This window comes from Hemibagrus wyckioides, linkage group LG21, assembly GCF_019097595.1.
Source record: "Hemibagrus wyckioides isolate EC202008001 linkage group LG21, SWU_Hwy_1.0, whole genome shotgun sequence".
NCBI classification, from domain to species: Eukaryota; Metazoa; Chordata; class Actinopteri; order Siluriformes; family Bagridae; genus Hemibagrus; species Hemibagrus wyckioides.
This window is the reverse complement of record NC_080730.1, coordinates 3,828,043-3,853,790: the sequence shown is the minus strand read 5'-3', so window position 1 is coordinate 3,853,790 and position 25,748 is coordinate 3,828,043. Positions and strand designations below refer to the sequence as shown.

Sequence of the window (25,748 nt, the reverse complement as noted above, 5' to 3'; positions counted from 1 at the left end):
ACATCCCAAATAGTCAAACCATAACAAAAAAAATCTGATATTTAGAATATAATAATATTTAATAATATTAATATAATAATATATATAATATAATATTTAAATTATATTATATTAAAATTAAATAAAAAATATTTAAATATTTATTGTTTATTTATTTAATTAAATGTGTTACTGTATTTATTTTTGAATCTAATCCTTCATATGATTCATTCAATACTGTAAAAAATATCGTGTCAAAGTTGCTGCTTATTTTGACTGTTATTTCTTAGATTTCCACAGGTCGCTATTCTTTTCTGGTGACTCACAGGGAGTAAACCGAAATGCTAATAGTGTAAAATGGAGGGTATTTGTTTTAATGATGAAGAAAAGCATCCCTCTTCCTTTCCTCCAGCTGTAATTAGACCAGAAGGCTTCCACCCATCAGCAGCTGCTGGCATAGAGGATGAGATCATGAGAGAGTAAGTGAGAGAGAGAAAGAGAGAGAGAAACAGGAATTACGAACATATAGAGGAGAGACAGAAATTAAAATTACAGCTCTAAGGAAAGAGAAAGTCTCAAGGCACTAAAGAGCATAAAGTATGCTACACTGGATATACTACTCCTGGCTGGCTCACCAATCAACAAATTTATTTCTACTCACTGCAGAGTTTATGTACTAAAATTCAAAAATTTATTACATGTGTTACTTTGTTCTACTGGCTATAAAAGTTTATGAAAGGTCTTGTTTGCATTAGGAAAAAAAGATTCTTTCAAATGCCCAGATGCTAAGAGGTTAATGCTGCAACGTTAGTCTAGTCAAGTATTAATTAATACTGGATTAGGAATACGATGTTTTGATTTGTTGGATCCAGGATACTGAATAGGATCCAGGATACTGAATAGGATCCAGGATACTTCCTTCACGAGTCTAGCATTGTGTGTTAGCATTAACACATGACTGTTTTAGTCTTTAGGGCTTTTCCTTCCACTTTTAAACCTCACTGTGTAGGAAAAAGTCTGACCCAGATCTACGCCAGTGACATAAACACCTTGGATAGAACAAGATATATTTTGTAACAGCAATCGATTCCAATCCTCTAAAGAGATGCAGCGTTGGAGGTTCATTAGAAAGCCTTCCCAGCATGTTTGTGTGTGTGTCAGCTTGTGGTTTTGCTGTAATGCAGCACAGCAGCACTTTCTGACTCACCTTTCACAACTTTTCTTCGGCGGACATGACAGAGTGACTGATGGTGGCAGTTTCTCTGTGTGCTTTCCTTAGAGATAAGGTTGGCAGATCTCTGTTGCAAAAAACAGTCTAATACCAGAACCCAAATTACTCTTAACTTAATAGCAACACACAGTGCAATACTATGTTGTTGTTGATCTTTTGGCTGCTCCCTACGTGTAAGAGGGGTCGCCACAGTGGACCAACTGGTCCGCACAACAACATTGCACAGGTTTTACACCGGATGCCCTTCCTGACGCAACCGTCCCATTTTATCTGGTTTTGGGACCGGCACTGCGTCCAGTGGCTGGGGTGTGGGCACTGTGTAATACTATGCAGTATTAAAAACACACAGTTTCTATAAACAGCTTTGTAATTGGCATTTATCAGCTTTATCAGCTTAGATTATTCTTCTTGTCACCTGCTACTCCTGGCTGGCTCGCCATTTAAAACATGATCCACTTCTACAACTGTACAAACCATCAAACGGTGTTGAGACGGGCCTGTACTTCTTATCTTATAAATATAATAAAGAGCAGCTATGACAATCCATTCAGTAATATGAACTAAATAGGATCTCTAATTAATAGATGATCAACTTTTGCACCAGGGTTTATTTTATATTCCAGCAAACAGTTTGAGTGTGTGGCTGTGCAATACTGTTAAAGCCATATTAAGATGCATAGCTTCCATGGGAAGTTATTTTATTGAACACCTAAAATATTCTAGAATTATTACAGATTTTCTTTTAATAAAATGCAGCTTTGTGAACTCCTAAACCACTAAACGCCGTATGTTCATACAGTAAATACTAATGCTAGTGCTGTGAACGGGAACAAGCAGTGTGTATGAGAGAAGTGAACTTCACATGGCCTCTAGTGCATGTTGACATTTATAGCATTTGGCAGATGCCCTTATCCAAAGCAACTTGCAGAAGTGTTTTGTGGTCATGAAGAAAAAAAAAGGCCAGGGTATAAAAGAAAGCCAAATCTCTGTAAGAGAGGATTTTATTATGGGGGAGTAATTATGATTTTATTAAAAGGGAGCTTTATTGCTTGCTTAAGCATTTAGTGAACAAGGTCTTCGGGTTTTTTTATGTAAATGCAGACAATGTCTCAGAGCATAACACCACCTTGGTGCCAAGATGCTTTAAGGAATTTTCGAGTCAAATCCAGCCTTACGTGTGGCTCAGAGGAATTTATAGATATGCATCTGATGTGGGCAGCTCCAGTGGAGGAATTGCAGTGGTGGGATGATGCGACAGAAAGATGCATTGGTGCAATCTCAAGCTGAGAAAGGACCGAGTGGAAGTTTAAGTGCACACAGGACAGAGAACCTTATATTTTTTGTGCAACAAACCAAACCAAATGCTATAAATATATAGCAATTTTGCACTGATCTCAGCAACTGAATTAATAGTGCCGTAAGAGGTTTTTGAGTTTCCAAGGTAACGTGTGGGATGCTTTAGGGGTGATTCAAGTTATTAATTAATAAAATTAATAATTATTCATTTTGTTTACATGTAAATATGTGTCATTTTCACTATACAAGCACAGGTTATTTAATTAAAAAATGTATAAAAATGCAAGCAATAAAATTCAGCTAATGTACTGCGTACTGTAGGAGGCTAATTTCGTACACCTTTGTTAAGACACACGTGTTTGTATTTTAAAATATTTAGAAAGTCTTAGTGAATCAATCTGGACTTGATGTTTGACCTTTGTGGAAACTCTTTCCAGAAATCTTCAAGGAATACCTGCTTAGTTTTCTTTTTTATATATAAATTTATCTAGATCATCCCTGAGTGTGAGTTGTTACTGCAGTATACAAACAATAACATATCAGAATAAACACCTTCATATAAATGTAGCTAAACTATCAAAACCACTGCTGTTAAAGACAACTAATTAACACCGTCTGACCGATCAGAAACCGGTCAGAATTCAATACCGATGTTTTTTAAACATGTCTTTTGAGGCTGTGTGTATTTTTTAGTGGTAGTAGTAGTAGTAGTAGTGTGTAAATGCTGGGTACTCATTGTACATTTTCATGAAAAATGACCTAAGAAATGACCTTCAGTCCCCTGGGTTCCGTGGAAAGACACTCAGAACCTCAGCAATTCTAAATGTTTAATGCAGAATGTAATCAAAATTGTTGTTTCCCTCCACATACAACACGCACTATCAATAACCGAAGTGGTTATTCGGTTAAACTGTGCGGCCCATGTGCAGGAAAATCAATCACGGAGCACTTTAAGACGTCTGCGTTCTCCCGAGCCTGTCCACACGACCCCGGCCTCCTCCCTGATCTGATTAATCTCTCTATATGAGACCATTAAACAGCACCGAGACGATCACAAGTCTATTGAGAAAGCGATACTGCGGTTATTAACTGTTCTCCTCTTCATTTCTTTCCCCGGAGACTAATTCAACCTTTCGGTTCCTTTCGTTTCGTATATATTTGATGCCACTTCGGCACTGTCAGTAACGTTCACGCTGGCCGGCTGGAAAGCTGCCTAAAAAAGCCACAGAGGATCCCGTTTCAAGAGCCGCATCGATCGCCGTCACAATAAACATTCGGTTAATGCGTTCATGGCCAGACGTGTTAAGCGAGCAACGCTTACACGGCTATTACATGACCATGAAGAGCTAATGCGAGAGAAATTACATTTGATCACAAAGTATAAGTGAGCGCATGACCTCTTGACCTGCTGTTGGTTGCGATTTGGGTTAAACCATGTGACCTGCTGATCTGCAGCTGCGGGCTTTGTACATTATGAAGTAAACAAGACAAACAGTGCTAGATATCCAAAAAAAATATATAGCCATTGAGAGTCACAACTGCAAATACGACTGGATTTTACTAACGCACCCGTCTTCAGTGTCTGGCCAGATGTGTGATGAATGGGAAACATTATGTGCCATGGCTACAAGTCGCTCTCAGTGTGGGATAAAGGAAACGCTGTAGGCAGTGTGTCTGCAGCCAGGCATTGTGAGAACTGATGCTGTGAAGATGTGCTGAAATGTGCAGATTCGGCTAAGAATCAGTGCTTCCTTATACCCTGCTTCGTTTTGCCGTTTTCATCTTGGTCACATGTCAAAATTCAATTTTAGTTGATTAGTGAATTCCAGAGAAATATGCAATGTGGTAGTCCCATAATTATTCACGTACTGGACGTTAGCAAATAAAATGCCTGTATTCTTCAAAATAAATAAATTCATGTAAGATTTGCAGTATAAATGAAACACCTAAACTTATGGATTATTATATTAGGAATAAAACACTTAAGAATGTAGAAAAATAATCAATGATGAGCTTTATTATGTATATGAAGTTCATTCTTCTACAACAGCAGGTTTTGAAATGTTTTATTCTTCTTATACCACAGCAGGTTGCCAACAATGATTTGTTTCAAATTTACTTTATAGGTTATATTTTTAAGGTTGGAATATTCATAAAACAAATTGGTTAGTTTTTAGAAGCTTCCTTTACCAGTCTCTTTGTCTTGAAGACTTCCCAACACAGAAAACCTGAAATTAATAGCTTTATCTGTGACTTATCTCTCAAAAAAGGGCACTGGAGACACCTACCATGAATGTTAAATAAACATATCCTCACCAAAAAATTCACCTGATCGGCAATTAAACACTTTTTGCCAAATGTCTGCAACACAAATGTCTACAGAAATGCTAACTTATTAGAAAAAAGAAAAGAAATATCCTTTATTTGTCACATATACATTACAGCACAGTGAAATTCTTTCTTTGCATATCTCAGCCTTAGAGGTTGGGGTCAGCCATGATACAATGCCCCTGGAGCAGAGAGGGTTAAGGGCCTTGCTCAAGGGCCCAACAGTGGCAACTTGGCGGTGCTGGGGCTTGAAACCCCGATCTTCCAGTCAACGACCCAGAGGCTTAACCACTTGATCCACCACCGTTTGTTTAGATCAAGCACTTTTATATAAACCTGTGATTAGTTTGCAATCAGAAAATTACTCACTGTCTTCAGATTAGCTTTTTCCCCCCACAGAAATATGTTTTAAATTTAAGTGAATTTAATGCTAGTAATTAATTTCATGATAAAATGTTCAAGTTTTACAGCTACAGTTTACATAAGGATTTTATATCTTTTTTTTTTTTTTTTTTACACAATAAAAGTAAATATAATAAGTATCTTGTAAAATCAGTGCATACACGACGCAGGCCATCTCTAGTTTTTTGGACAGCTCCTTCTAACTGCTAATTGGTGGTAAGGTTGGTGAATCGATTATTTTATTCGACTCGCTTAAAAGAATCACTGAGAAAAAGAACCGATTCGTTCGCGACTCGTGCATCACATGCGCGCGCGCGCGCGAAGCAGAGGGAGAGAGGAGAGGCGATATCTTCCTCTTGTGTAGCAGACTATTATTTTATTTATTTATTTATTTATTTATTTATTGATTGATTGTATTATCTTTGTGTAAACCCGTGAAGCAGGGACGAACCGAGCACAGGGAGATTAAAATGTCTCGAGTACATTAGTTAGAAAACTTCGGGCTTTAATACGCGCGAGACGAGCATGCAAAGGGCACGTGAGTTTGTTTTTGTTCTTATTTTGTTGCATTACGCATGCATTTATTTATTGCATGCATGTTTGCATATTTAATTTGACAGCTTATAGGTTATTTGTTGGTATTGTTGGGGATATTTATTTAGTCTATGGAGATACTCTGGATGTCTGGAAGAGTGTATGGATATTTATTTAGTCTGAGTGAATTTATTTTCTGGTTGTATGGATATTTATTCTAGCTGAATAGACAGTTAGTCTGTGAGCTATATTTATTCTGACTGAGTGGCAGTGGTTAGGTGCAGTGGGAAGCGAGCGCTGCTGCCTCGCATTTCCAAGGTCGCAGGTTTGAGCCTGAGTTTGAGGTTTGAGGTTACAAAACACAGGTATATACAGGGTACAACTTGTAGTGAAATGCAAGTAAGTGTAGAGAAGATATAAATAAAAAGGTTTCCTCAGGGTTCTCAGGATTTCTTCCTCTAGTTATAGACAGAATAAATGTAAACAGGAATGCTGTTAAAGGAAAATAATCAGTGTTATTGTTTGGGTCATTTGTACTGCGCTGTAATTGTATAACGGAACATTGTTTGAGGAAATTTTGTTAATCCTTGTATATCACGGAAATTTGTGGACAGCATTACATCATAAAACGACATCCATAAAACACATTAGTGCTCAAATATGTTGGAGCACCCATCACCAATCACTCAACAAGCTTCCGACCAACCAGATTTGAGAATTCAACAATGCTGTGTTATTAAGAAAACACCACCAAATAGGCACAGCAGCTCTGATGTACTGATTATACAAGTGGATTAGCTGTGATACATTGCTCCTAGTTGTAATTGTGGGTGTCCATGACACCTTGTGATGGACTGGGTGTTTTCCCGCATCACCCCCAGTGTTCCTAAATCACGACCAGGACAAATGGTTACTGAAGATTGTGAGAGTGAGTGAGAGTGGTATTGGTCATTATTTGGACTTTTTGAGCTTCTCAATGATATTCAGCTTTGAAGCAGTATGAATTGAATGTTTCGGCCTTGACGGTTATAGTTTGCTTCACCTTGTGATGCTTCTTCTTGTAGGAAATGCTGAAATCTTATCTATGGCCATACATGATGGTTCAGTGGTTCGTTAGTGATGGTTGAGTGGTTGAATTTTCTCTGATTGATTGATTATTATTGACTATTGGTGCGTAATATAGATGTTATCGGTTTCAGGTCTTTATTAAGACTTCATCAGTTCATCTACTAAATAAAAATGCTAGGCTGCTAACTGTATTCATGTTAGCTTGTTCCTCCCTCCATCTTGAAATGAATAAAACCTAATATTTTCTATGTAAAATTTTTTTTATGTCTGTTGTAGAACTGTAATACAAACTAAAAAAAAATGACAACAAATATTCGAATATACATCGTTCCTGATCTTTTATCATCTATGTACATATAGTTGCAATATTTATTGTTTTTGTCCATTTATTTCACTATTATTTTTTAATCATGTGTGTCAGTATCGTAACCTAATAGCAGCACATAATGTTTTAAATATTATCTACATACACAGTCCTGTCCCTAATATTAAGAAGAAGTCGGCACTATTCTTTACGTCTACACATCTTTCAAACCAACATCACTGACCATGCACGGATTAAAAATAGAGGTATTCCTGACTTCCCGGCGTCTGATTGGCTGCACAGGCCTTCCTTGTCACTCTGCGTGGCAACAGCCTCTCCGTCCACCCAGCAACCCCCCGACTCTCTCTCTCTCTCTCTCTCTCTCTCTCTCTCTCTCTCTCTCGCTCTCTCTCTCTTTCCCCTTTCTACATCCCCCCCATTTTCCTTATGCACTCATGCTTCTGTGCCTCCAAGGGGCTTTTCTGCAGCATCCAGAGTGGTTGCCACGGCAACGGCACTCTGACCCAGGCTGCTGCGGCTAAAAGGCTTGACCTGGATTTTTTTTTATTGTTGTTTGTATTTTTGCTTTACACTCCGGCCTTGACTCGACATGCTTTTTTAATTGCTTGACTCCACGCTTGTCCATCAGGGTTTCTGAGTTCAAACGAAATCGTGTTTCACGCAAGCATCTTCATGAGAAAGACCAGCGCGAAACATGCATCTGTCTGTGTTTGGTGATGCACTTTAAATATCACCGAATCTGAAGTGACTGCATTCATCATCATATTCAGAGTGTGGCATTTCCACTCATCCCGGCTAAATCAATTAGCAATGCTGATTCGTGCTCCGTGAAGCATGTTTCCCGTGTTTTTGGTTGGACAGTTTGGGTCAGTCTGGGTTAGAGAAATGATTTGAACAGGATTGTCTGGATGAGCTGCAGCTGTGTAGGTGAGACGGGGGTCCTTTAGGGGGGGAAAAAAAAGCAGAGGCTGGAAATTTAGCAGCGAATGCTGATGCTTGCACTGTTCGTCCTTTTCTGGCGGCAGGCTGGAGGAAAAGTAACCTTGCGACAGAGTTACGGATCAGTGACCACTGTGTTCAGACTATTCTTGGACTTTTGAATGAACTACACATTATTTAAAAAAAAAAAAAAAGGTTCTCTAACTTGGTTCATATTTTTAAAGACACCTTTTCAGTAGATACATGAGTAAGGAATGCTGTTATGGGAAAATAATCAACGCTGAGGTGGTGTGATGAAGCCAGCGTTAGTGTAGAACTGAATTATTTTCCCATAACTGGACACCGTTTGAAGAAAAATCATTGTATTCATCTCGTACCTACGGTGGCCTAGAAGTACAAAACAAAAAACAAATCCAAAAACACAAGGACAATTACCGCTGATTGTCACTCAGGATATACAAGAAGTAGGAAATTGTGTATCTAACTTTATTTCTTGTTCATGTGTGGGGTATAAATCTTGAAGAAAATAACAAACCTATATATTTACATTTATAAGAAAATGGATTTCATTCACCGCTACTTTGAGGAAGGACGTTCATATGCTGTGATTTTGGATATACTGATAGCGTATCATGGCGTAAAGATTGCATAAAGGTTTGCAATCTCTTAAAACACACATAAAGAACGCAGGAATGTTTCAGAGACAAAACTTCCAGATTAAAGGATGTAAGGAGTGCTATAAGAGCTGAGCTGTGTTCATACACACACCAATCCACTATCTACTGCTGCAGCCTGCTGGACTTCCTGTATATCCTGAGTGACCGATGTCTCGTCCAATTAGCGGCAAGAATTCCATTCACAAACTATACCTAGCTTTTCCGGTTTGTCTGACTTGTCCTTGTGTATTTGGATTTGTTTTGGTTTTTTTACCAAAAAATCCATTTATTGTTATATTTTAGATTGTGGTCAGTGTGCAAGTTCCAGTTCCAGTTAAAAAGACAAAAAAAAAAAAAGCAAAGTGAGGTGGAAAACCTACTGAGTGTTACAAAGTACTGACACTGGAGACTCCTCCCATAATGTTAAATAAACGTTGGATTATTGATTATTGATTACTGATCATTTTGCTTATTATTAGTGTTAAGTTATGTCTAGTGTCCGTTATACACGTTCCTGTGAAGGAGCTGTTACTATAGAAACCATCGAAACCTTATTAAAATCCTGTGCATTAACATAAACCTGTGATTTGCAGCTGCACTGCCAGAGCTGCTGTTCTAGAACATTCTGACCAGTCAGATTCGAGAATTCGACAGCGCTTTGGTATTGTTATAGTGTCAGTTAATGAAATATATTTGATTTGCACTTATTTTATATATACATATAATGAGTTTTGTCTCGTCCAATTGGATGTGGTTACGTTATTCTGCTGGGACGAGTTCGAGTTTCTGCAACAGATTCTTTCTAGATTGCTGTTCTAGAAAATTCTGACCAATCAGATTCGAGAATTGGACAGCGCTTTGGTATTGTTGTAGTTGAATTCAATTTAGTGCAATTAAAGAAACCTTATTTAGCCCCAGGGGGCAATTTAAGGCACACAGAGTAGTTAAAAAAGATCAGTGCAAATACAAAATAAAATAAAATAACATAAACAAAATACAGTTGTTGTAATGATGATAAACGGGATAATTCCGTTAGTGCAAAAAGCTTTGAGTAAACATCTGTAACAAATATCTGTAAATAAATATAGTGTCAGTTAAATTAATATAAGTGAGTTACAGTTTCTGCAATGTTCTGTGCTTCTCTTCACAGAACGCGACAGTGTGAAGAAAAATATTTGCTGTGGTTCATTCTATTATATTTATTTGCGTTGCCACAAAATCAGAAAATCCTGTCTGATCATTTGAAATAATTTCAGTGGTTGCCACTACTTGATTTTTACTGCACATGTGCAGAAATTAGTCTCCTTCTTGTCTGAAGTGTGACGAAATGATCTACAGCAGTTTATTTATACAGCAGGTGTTAATAATACTAATGTAATACTATTAATAATGTAATGTTATAATGCATTGTCAGCAGCAACTAAACAAAACCTGAGTACAAATCGCGTTTCCGGTAAGGATCGAGTAGTGACAATAGTAAACGTAGCTAATCTTAGCAATATTTGTTTATTATGGATGACACTTGTGGGAGTTTTTGTATATTCATAAATGCTAGTGTAGCTTCAGTTGCTAGTTTGCCTCTTGAGATCAGGGGAGTGAGGTTTACCTGCACACCACCTGCCGCTGGCCTCCATTACACTCAACCCCCTGATCCTTACTCCCATCCGGATCACGGCACCAGTGAAAGCCCCCCTTGTCCTACCCGGGTCTCCAGCATTGGAGGCGGGTGCTCCAACAAGTAAGCTGAAGACTGCAGCCTCTAGCGTCAGTCGCTAGTTTGCCTCTTGAGATCAGGGGAGTGAGGATTACCTGCACAGCACCTACCGCTGGCCTCCATTACGCTAGCAAGAGGAAATAAATGTGTGGAGCTGTGAGATGATTTGAGTTTTTAGTTTATTTTTAAAGATGCAAAATGATGATCTGTAATAGTTTGCTAACAAAATGCTAGCTTAACCCTAGCCCTAGTGTCTAGGGGACGGTTAGGATTTTTTCCACAGCACAATCTCTCACTAAATGTCTCATAAGTTCTGTTGTCATATCCCAGCCTCTCATTAGATCCAAACAGGTGTTGTTTTTGTCTCCATGAGCCAGTAGGTGTGACATATAATGCAAAGCCAGAGACGGAGATAGAACTGTCGGCTCTTGGCGCAGCCCACAGCTCATCTGCTGTGTTCCCAAAGCGTCAGCTCTCTGTCTCAGTCAGACTGCGTGGGAGAGACTATTTCTGTCTGAGCTGCCGTCCCTCATCGTGCAGCAGCGCCGCTGAAGAGCTTCATTCCCCTCCCTCCTCAACTCACTTCGCTTCTCTCAACTTAACCGGGTTCCTGTGGTGCTGCTCAGTCCACAGGCTCATTCTCCAATCCATCTCTGAGAATTCCTGGTATTCCGGATTGGCACACAGGGTTTGGGATTGATACGGGAAAGCTTTCGGTTTGCTGAGAGAAAAAGAGGGAGTAGAGTTTGACTTCACAACATGACAGATGTGTTATTTATTTATTTTTACTTGCTATACAGTGCAAAAGTTTGTCCCCTCCCCATCCACACCCCACCCAGGGGGTAACCAAAGAAAAATAACCCTTTGTTTTAAAAAAAAATTAAATAAATAATACCAAGAATTTACAAAAAAGGTAATGCTATATTTCTTAGGAATAAGACAAAACAAAACGTAAAGGAAAAATTTTTAAAAACAAAATAAAAAAGATTTTTTTTCTTACCTTCTGTGTTTCCGAGCCTGATTTGAAGAGATTTAAGGGGGGAAATGTATTTAAAAATATTTCTTTCATATTCCAAAAATAAATTTAATTTAATTTAAAAAATAATAGAAAAAGTGGATTTGTAATTTTTTTTGTCATTATTGTGCAAAGATGCCTTCAGAAATGAAATAAAAATTATTTAAATGTAAAATATTTATTCTATCAAGCATCAATCCATCAAAAACAAATGAATCGTTAAATTAAGTCAGAATTTGTCTTTTTGTTTTAAAAAATGAAAAAAAAAAACAAAAAAACCATCATGCAGTTCCGTAAGGAATTATTGGCAGGTCAAAGACGCTAAGATTTTAAGGATAACTTGATTTAAAATAATGTCTTCATGTGTCTGTAGCTGGAGAACCCCTGGTATAACCGATTTTGCTGCACATACCTAAAGCTGATTCGATTCCCGTGGTTAATTTAAGGACGAGAAAGTTTTTCCTCTGGTATGTGAGGTCATGTGTTACTGCTCTCAATGTCCTTGTGTCTCTGTCTGGATTTAAGCAAACCGTATTCTAACAGTTCTTTCTCCAGACACTTGGTAATCTCGCTGAGGGACTTGTTACGTCTGATGCTTAATTACAGCAAATCTCTCCTCGGGGAGAAGACCCAGATGTGCCGTCCTTATAGTAGAACATTTCTCACTTGAGCGTCCTGATATTTAATTAACGCCTACTCTTTTTTTAAAAACAGCACTCAAGCCCTCGTGATGATGTGCTTCACCCTCTGATGAAGATCTGATGAATTCCTGTGCTCATATTCGACTCATCTCTCTCTCTCTCTCTCTCTCTGTCTCGCTCTCTCTCTCGCCGTCTCTGTCGTAGATGTCATGGAGCAGCCGAGAACGCTTCACTCTGGATGTTTGGTGACCGGGGTCCGAACTCCGCCCATCCGCCGCAACAGCAGGCTGGCCAGTCTGGGGCGCATCTTTAAACCATGGAAGTGGAGGAAAAAGAAAAACGAGAAGTTGAGGCAAGGCTCGACAGGTGAGGGCAGATCCATGGAGACTCAGTGACTGCACTTTATATCGGGTTCATTCTCCGTACAGCAATGACACTGACAGGGTAATGTGTGTGTGTGTGTGTGTGTGAGATCTAGATACAAAACTGAGTGAACAACATGTTTCTAGCATCACAGATTTTGTCTCGCAGAAGGTCCAAGTAACTATAAATGGATAAAAAAAAGTTCTAACATGTTCATTAATAAATGAATAATGATAACTCTGTTCACTGAGAAAATTGTTGTGGTGAAATAAGAAGAAAGAAATATGGGATTCAACAACTGTCACGTCACTTGGCTGCTGATTATTTTCCTTTAACAGCACTTCCCCAAGTATTTTATTCCTTACATACTGGTTACGAAAGCTCATTTTACTCCATAAAGCTACACGGAATGATCTAAAAGTCACCAGTGTCAGGTTTTTGTGGCTGTTGAGTTTTGTTTTCAGCCCAGCTGTGAGGATGCGGTGTATATAAAAACCTCCTACACACATAACCCAATGTTATGTATGTGCTGCCCCCTGCAGGCACGGAAAGGAAAGTGTCCGCACGGCAGAGCCGTGACGATCCGGCGAGGAAGAGCGTAGCAGAGACGGGGACAGGTGAGAAATCTCATCCTCACAGCTCCAGCTGTGTCCGTTACTCTCCGCTGTTGTACAGGGAAGCGACACGAGCCAACTCGTTTCACACTACAGCCACCGAGGGAGTCGTTACACCTTTATTAAAGAGTGATGACAGCAGCAGCAGCAGCAGCAGCGGAGGCAGGTCCGCTCTGCTCTCCTGCGGCGTTTAGCACCGACGCCAGACTGAAGAATACACAGTTGTGTGAATAATAACTACCAGCAGCTGATTTTTATTGTTTTACGATAACGTTAATAAATAAAAGATAATGCTTGCTGTTACAGTGATGTAATGGAGGAGATGTTGGACTAGTGGTCAGAAAATGGTGAGTTTGAATCCCAGGTACACCAAACTGCCACTGCCGGGCCCCTGAGCAAGGCCCTTGAGCCTCAATTAAGGGCTCAGTTGTATAAAAATGAGATAAAAATGTAAGTCAAGGTAAGGGAACGTAGAGTGTAAACCTAATTCTACCTGGCACTTTAATAGGAACACCTGTCGTCCTTCTCATGGACGCAAACGTCGCCTGATCTCCTCCGATCCGATCTTCTCTTTTCGTCCAGTTTTATAGCGATAAAAGTTTAACATTTATTTTAAGATCCTTTTAAATAATGTTTATAGGTTTAAAAGGTAAGAAGCACAATCAATATTCATTTAAAAGGCTTTAATTAAAAACGTTCTGCTGAAAAAGTCATTTTAAAAAAGAAATTGTTTTGTTAGAGATTATTTCCTGTGGCTGTTGTTTTAGGGTCTGGCCTGGCGTGTGGTGGGAACTGTGAGGAACCAGAAATGCCGACTCAGGAATATTCGGACTGCGAGGAGAGAGAGGAGGAGGCCATGGCGCCGCTGGCCAGTAACACAGAGGACCTGGGGTCAGACGAGGATAATCCTTCCACAAGTAAGACTGGTGTAGATCTCCGAGTTAGGAACATCACGAGTCCGCGTGTCGTGATTAGAGTAATTACGAGATTACAGCTTGGAGCTGTTTCTATGGAAACGCAAAAACACCACTGTAAAGTCTTTCAAAGATAAATACATTATAACTCAGTGCTGCTCAATTCTCCAGTCTGACTGGTCAGAGGTTGCTGATTAGTTTTCTATGCCAGCAGCTCTGACAGCATCAAATATGTTTATAGAAATGCACTCGTTCTTATGCATTATGGTTTCTATAGTAACAGAGTTAACGTTTAGGGAAGGAGCCTCCAGTGTCAGTGCTTTGGAACAGTCAGAGCTGTCAATTTTACAGTTTAGAGTTTCTCAAGAACAAGCTGCATTTTCTCCAATTTCCTTCAAAATTTTTAACATTATATTGTGGAAGTCATGGGCGTCTTTACAATGGTGTGTGTATTAATGCGACGTCAGTCTCCATTGACTCAGAGATACCGATGGCTAATTATGAGTTTAGTTTGTCGTGACTTAAGTGCTCAAAAGGGTGTTTACACTGATCAGGCATAACATTATGACCACTGAGAGGTGAAGTGAATAAGACTGATGATCTCCTCATCATGGCACCTGTTAGTGGGTGGGATATATTAGGCAGCAAGTCAACACTTTGTCCTCAAAGTTGATGTGTTAGAAGCAGGAAAAAGGATTTGAGCGAGTTTGACGAAGGGCCAGATTGTGATGGCTAGACCACTGGATCAGAGCATCTCCAAAACTGCAGCTCTTGTGGGGTGTTCCCGGTCTGCAGTGGTCAGTATCTATCAAAAGTGGTCCAAGGAAGGAAAAAGTGGTGAACCTGCGACAGGGTCATGGGCGATCGAGGCTCAGTGATGCACGTGGGGAGCGTGCCCGTGTGCCCGGCTGGCCCGTGTGATCCGATCCAACAGGCGAGCTACTGTTGCTCAAATTGCTGAAGAAGTTAATGCTGGTTCTGATAGAAAGGGGTCAGAATACACAGTGCAGGACGGGTCAGGGCTGTTTTGGTAGCAAAAAGGGGACCAACACAATATGATGCAGGTGGTCATAATGTTATGCCTGATAGGTGTATTCTATAATTCGAATTTTATTTGTCACATACACAATCATACACAGTACAACATGTAGTGAAATGTTTTTACGACTCTCCTATAATGGAAATAAAAATGTAAAAACTAGAATTTAAAAAATATAAGAAATACAACTGAAATAAAAATGTAAAACTAGAATAGAAAATATGAAGAATAATTTAAATAAAAATGTAAAACTAGAAAATAAAAATAAAAGAAATACCACAGAAGAAAAGAAGAATCTATTGCATGTGATGATGTTCGGCAGTGTAAACATTGGCCACTAGGTGGCGACAAATCTCACAGAATCCTAAAATCCGCCGTCGTTTCTATTAACAGTTCAAGACACCACAGAATACACTGAGACCGCTGAGGAGAACAGCCACAATGAAGAGGAAGACGAGGAGGAGGAGGAGGAGGAGGAAGAGGTTTCAGCGTGTGAACCAGCCATCAATGACAGAGTTCCGGTTGCCGAGGTCGTCCGGTGTGTGGAGGAGTTGAAAGCCGAGCCGACGCTAAGAGAAGTCCGCACTCCGCCTCCAAGAGTGCCTGCAAAACTCCTGCCCAGGCTGGGGAGTCTGGACAGTGAGTACCAAGTGATGCTCAGAATGTCGACCAGCTAGTTACTAAATGTTTGATTCTTCTTGAGGTTGATTTTTCTCCCACCGCATGACAGGTTCACACCCGACACACCAGACACGTCCAGCTCCAGCCACGCTTCCCAGGAACTTCACTCTTCCCAAAGACACTCTAAGAGGCCGGATATCCACCCCTACAGGCTCACCACACCTGGGCAACATGCACCCACTGCTGCCCCCTACCTGCATCATCGAGGAACTGCACCGAGCGCTGGCCACCAAGCACCGGCAGGACAGGTGAGGAGTTACATCATCAAAACACATCCTGAACAACAGAAAGACTGCAGAATTGAATGTTTTTATAACGATTTTTCTTCCTCTTAGTCTCTGGGTTTGAAACAGTGTCATGTGCACACACTTCTGATAAATATCTAACAGGAATTCGGTGTGTCTCAATCAGCTCTCTAGATCACAAGTCAGGGCACTGATCAGTCATATTAAGTCGGCCATACTGAGTTCTGTCTTTCTCAGTCGCAAAATCCTTCCAGAATGTTTGCTCCCTGAAAAAATCCCACAATACACCATAAAAAAACGAAACAGGGAGCATCCCATAGAGGAAATTTACGTCATACTTTCCAAAAAAAATGGCAGACGAACCAAACTCAGACAACTTAATGAACAAAAGTTACTCTCTGTAGATTAACTTTTGTTATTTATAATAAATACAATATTAAAGAAGTACACATTATTATTTTTATCTGTTTTTCAGTCACATGTGCGTTTATTCTGTTAAGTAGGTGGAGTTTTGTGAATTCCTGAACATATTTATTTGCTTGCTCTCACACAGTTTCAACAGTAAAGAGGTGCGCTGTTCGCCGAAGCGGCGCTCGGATGGTCACGTCTCTCGCACCGTCAACATGGACAGCGAGCAGCAGGGAGGAGAGATGGAGAGCAAGAAGAAGGCGGAGGAGAATAAAGAGAACATGGGTCTGGACGAGTACTACAGCGATCAGGACAGCTGGAATGAGTCTGTGATCTCGGGTACGAACGCCAATTACTGCGTGATGTCATACGAAAACTTCCTCACTGCTGAAGCTGTTTATATCAGTGGTGCTGAAGAATAATTTATTGAGAATACATACAGCAGTAATAAATAATACAGTATAATAAATCATAAATAATGAGGAAAAAATAAATGTATTTTTTTTTAAATTAAGAAAAAAACAGAATAAAAAATAACTTAAAAGGAATTCAATTTTAAAAAGTAAAATAAAATTCAATTAAAATGACATTAAATTTTATTTTTACAAAATCTAAATAAATTATTATTTGAATAAATTGCTTAATTATTTTTATGTAATTTTTTGTAATATTTAAAAAATATTTTACTGTGAAATAGAAATGTCTGTAAAATATTTTCTTGAAAAATTACATCATAAAAAGAAAAAATTTTAAAAAATGAAATCAGAATTTAATGACCAGTCTACTGCCCCTGGCCAAGATTAAAATATATATATATAGCAATGTCACTGTAATGTAATTTAACTTTATATTGATATTATATCGTATCGTCATATCAGCCAGTCCTGGGATATCTGCATTATTCCCATTAAGTCATTCTTTAATTAACAGAATTTTATTTATATTTTATAAATTGTGTTTCTGTGTTTTTTATATTAAAGCAGGACGTGTAATAATCTGTCTGCTGCTTCATACTGCTGTTTAAAATGTTTTTCAAAAAAAAGAAAAACAGCAATTTGGCAAATTTGAAGGGCAGCGATATTCTTTCAGCTCATTACAATGAGTGTGTGTGTGTGTGTGTGTGTGTGTGTGTGGTTTGCAGGGACACTACCACGGCGGATAAGGAAAGAGCTGTTGGCGGTGAAGCTGCGTAACCGACCCAGTAAACAGGAGCTGGAGGACCGGAACATCTTCCCTGTGCGCAGTGACCAGGAGCGTCAGGAGATCCGGCAGCAGATAGAGATGAAACTGGCCAAGTGAGTGAGATGTCTCCTCTCTCTTCTCACCCTCTCTATCTCTCACACTGTCTCTCGCTATCTCTCTCATTCTCTCTCACTCTCTCTCCCCCCTTTCTCTTTCTCTTACCCTCTCTCTCTTTCTTACTCTTTCTAATTCTCTCCCCCTCACTCCCTCTCTCTCTCTCTCTCTCTCTCTCTCTCTCTTCCCCCTCTTCCCCTCTTCCTTTCTCTCTCTCTTACCCTCTCACCCTCTCTCTCTGCCTGACTGTCTATGTCTTTCTGTCTGTCTCTCCCCTACTCTCTCTCTCCATCTTTTTGTCGGTCTGTCTATCTCTCAGTCTGTCTCTCACTCCCTGTCTCTCTCTCTCTCTCTCTCTCTCTCTCTCTCTTTCCATCTTTCTGTTATCTGTCTGCCTGTCTCACGCTCCCCCTCTCCATCTTTCTAATGTTCCTCTACTCACTCTCTTCCTCTTCCTGTCGCTTTATCTTTACGCTTTCTGCTTTCTCTCCATCTCTCTCCCTCTCTCACTTTCTCTCTGTCTCCTTCTCTCTGTCTCCAGAGTGTCATTGGTTTTGTTATTTTATTTCCACTTCGGCCTTACTGCTCTCTGATTGACTGTGATTTCTGAAAAGTGTGTGTGCGTGTGTGTGTGTGTGTGTGTGTGTGTGTGTGTGAGAGAGAGAGAGAGAGAGAGAGAGGGAGAGGGAGACAGATGATTTAGCGTCGTCGGCTCTAACATTGTATCCGAGCTCAGCACACGTGAGAACGCTGACACGTACTGTTCTGCCGTGACACCAGCGCAGGTTGTTGGTGTCAAATTGAACACAGCATCCAGATTTGTGTTTGGAGCTGGAAGTGTTAGTGAGATTTCAGGTTGTTTATTAAAGTGTGTAGCTTAAAAGTGATTATTTCTCTTCAAAATTAAGCTCAAAATAAAATCTGGAAAATTTTAAGTCGAGTTTGTAAATTAAAGTTGATTCGGATCAATCTGATAAAGTTGTGTATTGACCTTAAGACATGCAGGTCGTCTTGTGGCCAGTAGGTGGAGCTACAGGTTTAATCTCAAACTAAGTCCATAAGTATTGACCTCCTTTCAACTTTTCTACCTGTTTAATGTTAAAATGATATATCGTTAGTAAATATAAAAATACAGCTGTCTAATACATGTATGCACAATTATAAGGCTGAATGATTTCTGGTTGCCATACAGACGTATCGGATACTCAGGAAACATTCAGGAAAAGGTTCTGGTTTGATCAGACCCAAAACTAAGCATGATGGTGGTGGCATCATATCAAGCTTTAGCCCTGGTCTCTTGAGATCTTCACCCAGTCGCTTGCTGACCTCGTTTCTTGAATAAAACATTAAAAAAAGGGTGCAAAACAGACAATCTGGCAGCCTTGTAGGATTCGAACCGAACTAAGCACAGTGAAGCATGGTGGTGTTAGCATCATATCACGCTTTATCCTTGGTCTCGTGATGTCTTCACCCAGTCGCTTGCTGACATTTTTTTCTCGAATAAAACTTAAAAATTGTGCAAAACAGACAATCTGGCAACCTTGTAGGATTCGAATACAATAACTAAAGCATCTTAACACTTATGAATACTACAGTCAAATATTTGCTTTAATGTTGTGTGTAAATTTGAGGACATCTGCGTTTGCGAGTGATTAATATTCCTCCTGCCCACGTTGCTTCACACGTTTTCATCTGGTTTCATTTCAGACAGCACACACTCAGGCGGTGTGTTTAAACGAGTGACGCCCACAGAGAGAAGAGATTTAAGGGAGTTGTTGAAGTGTTATGAAAAACAGCAGTGATTTAGAGTCAGTGGCACGTTTCAGAGCACAACGAGTCAATTAATTAAAACTGAAGTATAGGCTTTTGTGTAACGATGGCCATTTTAACAGTCTTACTTCTGACAGCTAATTTAATAGTTCAACAATCCAGATAATACTCATTTAGTTTTTTTTGTCAGAAAGGGGAAAATGTACAAAAACATCATTTTAGCACTGTTGTAGTTTATTTTATTTATTATTTTTTATTTTTATTTTTTTTTTTTTTTATTAATATATTTTTTTACTTTTTTATTTTTATTTATTTTGTGTTTGCTCTTGAATACTGATTTAACTTTTAAAAAATGAAACATTAAACATGAAAAATATAATAAAAAATACAGTAATAATAAAATTCATGAATGAAATAAAACTAATCACAAATAGAATACATTTTTACATTTTTAAAACACACAAACAAACCAATAAATAAACAATAATTAATAAATAAATAAATAAATAAATAAATAAATAAATAAATAAATAAATAAATGAATGAATGAATGAATGAATGAATGAATGAATGAATGAAATAAAGTGGAACTAGCTGTACAAGGAAAAACAAATAGACAAAATATAGTAAAAAAACGGCATATGAATTTGTAAACAATTATTTTATTTATTTTATTACATTATCACTAAAAATAAAAACACATCTATCTGTACTTACAGCTTTCAGAAATGTATCATCTCTTAGTATTTGTTTCCAATCTAATGTTATTGCGTGATGTGGTAGCTTCATGGTTAAGGTGGTGGACAACTGCTTAGGAGGTTGTGAGTTTGAATCCCAGGTCTATCAAGCTGCCACTGCTGGGCCCTTGAGCAAGGCCCTTAACCCTTAGTTGCTCAGTTGTGTAATAAAATGCTATAAAATGTAAGACCCTCTGGATAAGGGCATCTTCCAAATACTAGAAATGTAACTGATTACACTCTTGTTAATCTCCTTATAAACACAACACAACATTTAATACTATGACCAACCCAAATGACCGACCTACTAAGTTAAGTTAAGTTGTCTTTATTTATCACATATACATTACAGCACAGTGAAATTCTTTTTTCACATATCCCATCCTTGGGGGTTGGGGTCAGAGCGCAGGGTCAGCCATGATACAGTGCCTCTGGAGCAGGTGGGGTTAAGGGCCTAGCTCAAGGGTCCAACGGTGGCACCTTGGCGGTGTTGTGGCTTGAACCCTGATCTTCCGGGCAACGACCCAGAGCCTTAACCACTCGAGTAAACTAACGAGTTCGCATTCAGTCGTAACGAACGTCCACCTCGATGCGGCATCGAATATTTGCACGGTCAGTGTTGCGCTAAAAATAATCCGAGACAAAACGAATTTCAGTCAGCGTGAGTGAAAAAATATGCAGAGCTAAACAGAAGGGAGGCTGGGGTTGTAGGAGAACGTACTGCGCTTACCTCGACTGTGTTTTATACACTCAGCAGTAACCTTTATGGCTGGTTTATGATATGAAGAGTCAGCTGTGTGTGAGTACAGAAGCGGTCAGCTTCATCGGGAACGCTCGGCTCTCTGAGCTCAGAGATCATCATCTATACTGTTTCATGCTGGACGCCTGGGTTCTCCGTACACAGAAAAGCAAAATATATAGCTGTCAGGTTAGTGATGTACTGCTGACTTAGTGCCTCAAAAAACAATATTTCATCTCAGAACTCACCCTAATACCATTAAGCTCAGATAAGATCAGATTTCCATAAATATTGGCACCCTTGATTAAAAATGGTTGTATGAAATAAATAAGGGATCATATAAAATTTCATCTCATATTTTCCGTTCAAACTATAGTAGACATTATTTAATCTTAGAATGAAATTATAAGCTCTCAATGACAGCACTATAGGAGACAGCTTTTAATTTTTATTTTCATTACAGAAGAACTTTTTAGGCGTTAAAGGCTGAGACTCCTCTAAAATATTTATTTTAACAATGCTGATTATTTCGAAACCAGCATTTTTGTTTTGTAAAAATGTTTCAAAAAATATCTCTTTTTGAATGTTTGTCATGTTTGTGTTTTTTTTTTAACGTAACATAAAAATTATTGCAAAAATTATTGTTGTAATTTTTGTCCCACTCATATATAGTGAAGGGTGCCAATACTTATGCAGCTCAGAATATACTGATATTTTTCAGTCTAAATTGTTTTTTATTTTGCATTGTCTTTTTTTTCAAAAGCCACATAAATAACTGTGGCAAACAATGTATGTGCTTAACACTAAACTGGTAGCTATAAGCTAGCATTATTTGTTAGCTTCATTAGCCGTGTTGCTCCAGTGCAAAATAGAAGAATTATCCAGAAGAAAGAAAGAATGCAGGGACGTTTCAGCTGAGCAAGGTGGGGCCAGGGGGGTTGGGGGGGGGTTAAATCTTGAAAATTGATCACTTTAACACTCGCACCGTCTCACATCAGCCACGCTCGCAGTTTCACACCTTGGAATTGCGTGATGCCGTAAGGGGGAGAGATTTCCTGGATCCACACCCTGAGCATTTCACACCTTCGTTACTAATATTTTCGTATTTTCGCGTATTTCCTCTCCGGTAAGCGTTAAACAATCTCACTTAGCAGACAGACTCAATAAGTGTGCGCTCCTGCTAGATGACACCCTTTTTTCTCGTCATGCTAGCACGATTAGACAACAGTGATGCTAATGCACCAGCACTGTAAGCTTCCTCAGGATTTCACGATTTTGTGAACGCAAAATCACGTAAAAACTCTGCGATATATAGAGGAACTTGAAATTTTCCAAAATGACCGCAGGTTTTTTTTTGCAGATCTGAGCGAGACGTGTCATATGATGTCAACACGACGAACCAAATTCAGCCAAATCCCTCCTCCATTTACGAGTGAATAATGAGTACAGATCACTAAGTATGTGTAGGAGTTTAAAAGGAGAATCCTGTGCTGGCAGTTTCACCGAAGTCAAGTAGTTTTCTGCAAAAAAGCACACGTTTTTAACACACTCACCAGCCGCTCTGGTCTCTCTCTCTGTCTCTCTCTCTCTTACCCTTACATCATGGTGTTTTTGGATTCATTATTTTGTTTTTATTTGTATTTATTATTTTGTTAGTGAATTTATTTTGTTTTTGCATTTATTTTTATTATTATTTATTTAATTTTTTTTGGAATTAATATTTTGTTTTCTGATTTTTATTTTTTTTTGGATTTTATATTTTGTTTTTGGATTATTATTATTTTTTTCGTATTTGTTATTTTGTTTTGCACTTCTCGGCCATCGTAGAGCTGGCTGGTGGGCGGGATTTGGGGATAAAATAGGGGGGGGGGATTATGTCACAAGTCCATTCTAAATGCAGGGATGCGTGAGAGATGGTGAAAATGTTGAGCTCAAAACTAAAAACACAACTTGATGTCTGATTTCGGGTCAGGGGTTTACTCTGTGTCATGTTATCACAGGTGCAACTGGAGCTCAGGCTCTGTAGAGGTTCACTGCAGGCCTACTGTGATCCATAACAGCCCCTCTCTCTCTCTCTCTCTCTCTCTCTCTCTCTGTGTCACACACACACACACACACACACACATACAGTTGTCAGTGCCTGCCCTGCTGCAGCTTACACAACCAGTGGCCCAGTAATCAATCAACTCAGAGCAGAGTGGAGCGGAGCGGCTCGGGTCGAGATTGTTAATAGAATGAGGACTGGTGTTGTGAGGATAAATCACTGCAGGTTTCAGCCAGTCTGAATGAGGAACACGTCGTGACAGCAAACAGGCATCATGAAGCTACGTCACACGGTCTCATGTCACGGAACACCAGAGTACAAATATAGCATACGGTGTTTTAAACAGTCTGAGAATAGCAACACGTTAAAATCGTGCAAGGTTTCTGATACATGGGGGTCATGATGGCTGAGGAGGCGAGAAACAGCTCAAGTATGTCCATTCGAAAGGACCATCCATCCATCTATTTTCTGTACTGCTTATCCTACACAGGTACCAACAATTACACACACACACACACACTATGGACAATTTAGAGACGACAGTCAGCCTACAATCAGGAAGAAAACTGGAAGGAATCTCTGAAACACAGGGAGAATATCCAAACTCTACACACACACACACACACACACACACACACACACACGGCAGAGACAGGAATCAAACCCCCAACCCTGGACCTACGAGAAGTGAACATGTGATTACCACAAACATGCAATTCGACATATTTACAAGACACGAGAAAACAGGACTGTCACAGAGCACACTAAACTTTTATGTGTATTTATTTTTATCTCTATATCTGTACATTTTTAGATGCACATTTATATCCAAACCTACAGCAGTTCCACTCTAACAATACAACATATAAGACAATAAAATAAAGGTTTATTTAATTAGGAAACTCTGAGTGGGCGTGTCTTGGTGATTCCATATATAATATGTTATATTCCATATATATTCTTCTTAGTGGTTAAGTCAGATTTTAAAGAAAAAATAAATAGATAAACAGGGCATGCATTATTTTATTTTATTTTATTTTATTTTATTTTATTTTATTTTATTTTATTTTATTTTATTCTTTAATTCAATTTAATTGTTTATTCCCCAGCAGCACAATATGCAATTAAATACAATGTTTATTTATAAATTAAGTCTTATTCCATTTGTTCAGGAATTTCCACAAAAACCTTCCCCTTATCACATAAGCTAGCTTGACAGGATATTACAGAAAACCTGTTTGAGTTCAGCTGTAAAACCCTGTTTATTGAATGGGCAGATGGGCGAGTCCTTGAGTCTTCAGGTGGATTCATGAGGACACGCCCACTGGTCAGCTGTTAGACCCTTTTCCATCAGTGTTATTATTAAACACTCGTTACATAATAGAAATACACATATTTAGTTTTTTTTTTTATTTCTCAAATCATGTAAACAGTGATATTCCTGTCTTTGGGAATCGCATACACCAATCAAACATAACATTATGACCACTGAGAGGTGACCTGAATAAGACCTGATCTCCTCATCATGGCACCTGTTAGTGGGTGGGATATATTAGGCAGCAAGTGAACATTTTGTCCTCAAATTTGATGTTAGAAGCAGGAAAGATGGACAAGCGTAAGGCTTTGAGCGAGTTTGACCAAAAGGGCCAAATTGTGATGGCTAGACCACTGGATCAGAGCATCTCCAAAACTGCAGCTCTTGTGGGGTGTTCCCGGTCTGCAGTGGTCAGTATCTATCAAAAGTGGTCCAAGGAAGGAACAGTGGTGAACCGGAGACAGGGTCATGGGCGGTCAAGGCTCATTGATGCACGTGGGGAGTGAAGGCTGGCCTGTGTGATCCGATCCAACAGACGAGCTACTGTTGCTCAAATTGCTGAAGAAGTTAATGCTGGTTCTGATAGAAAGGTGTCAGAATACACAGTGCATGACGGGTCAGGGCAACAAAAGGGCAACCAATACAATATTAGGCAGGTGGTCATAATGTTATGCCTGGTAGGTGTGTACTATAGATCTGGTCAAGTAAAATGAAATAAAAAAGAGCGGAGTATTCCTTTAAAAATACGCAAAAAGTGACGTTTTTTGGCAATCCTAGGAGTGGACAGTTAAAATCGATGCTGAAAGTGTGTCACGCTCGATTGTTATGTCAGAGTGAGTTATCAGGCAGAGGCAGAGGAACAGGGAAAGACCCCAAAGTGAGTCAGACCTGCTGCGTGAGTGGAGTCTAGTGTGTGTGTGTGTGTGTGTGTGTGTGTGCGCGCTACATGCAGTGAATAAACACAGGTGCTGTTTAACTGGATCTGAAAACAGCAGGAGCTTGGATACGAGTTGTTTTTAAGGCAGACCTGTCAGTAGGAAGATGAATGATGTGGTTGAACAGGCAGGTTTTGTTTTTGCTTGGATTCTGTTTCTAGCCATTTAAACCATACTGAAACCCTAAACACCTAACTATAACTATATACAGGAAAATTAATGTATTAATAATAATAATAATAATAATAATAATAATGGAATACTGCGACACGTTGTCCTGCAGCACGACTAAAGTGAGACGTGAGGTTCAGTCACATTTTTATTCACACTATATTCTTTTCTAGCTGTTCTGTTCTTATTTGTAAAGATGACCTAGCCTTGTGTATTGCCTGTTTGTTTTGTTTTTGTAAGAAAAAAAATAAAAAAGATGGAACAGCACGATCCTTTGCCTTTTGAAAAGGACTGGCTGGAACATGCAGTGCAGTCTGCCTTCAATCTGTTCATTTTTATGCAGTAAAGT

At 39.1% G+C, this 25,748-nt stretch overlaps 1 protein-coding gene across 2 annotated transcripts in view; it reads left to right on the top strand.

Annotated features, from left to right (window-relative positions):
* Window positions 1-25,748, top strand: part of phactr3b (phosphatase and actin regulator 3b) — a 62,130-nt gene that overhangs the window by 21,382 nt on the left and 15,000 nt on the right. Inside the window, exons 1-8 of one of the 2 annotated variants that reach the window (XM_058373926.1) lie at window positions 5,579-5,774; window positions 12,333-12,494; window positions 13,034-13,108; window positions 13,873-14,022; window positions 15,452-15,697; window positions 15,789-15,987; window positions 16,538-16,731; window positions 17,534-17,687. In XM_058373926.1, coding sequence (XP_058229909.1) covers window positions 5,762-5,774; window positions 12,333-12,494; window positions 13,034-13,108; window positions 13,873-14,022; window positions 15,452-15,697; window positions 15,789-15,987; window positions 16,538-16,731; window positions 17,534-17,687 — 1,193 coding nt within the window. In that variant the 5' untranslated portion in view covers window positions 5,579-5,761. Of the gene's footprint in view, window positions 1-5,578; window positions 5,775-12,332; window positions 12,495-13,033; window positions 13,109-13,872; window positions 14,023-15,451; window positions 15,698-15,788; window positions 15,988-16,537; window positions 16,732-17,533; window positions 17,688-25,748 lie in introns of those variants that run through there. The other variant, XM_058373925.1, reaches the window with a different exon arrangement.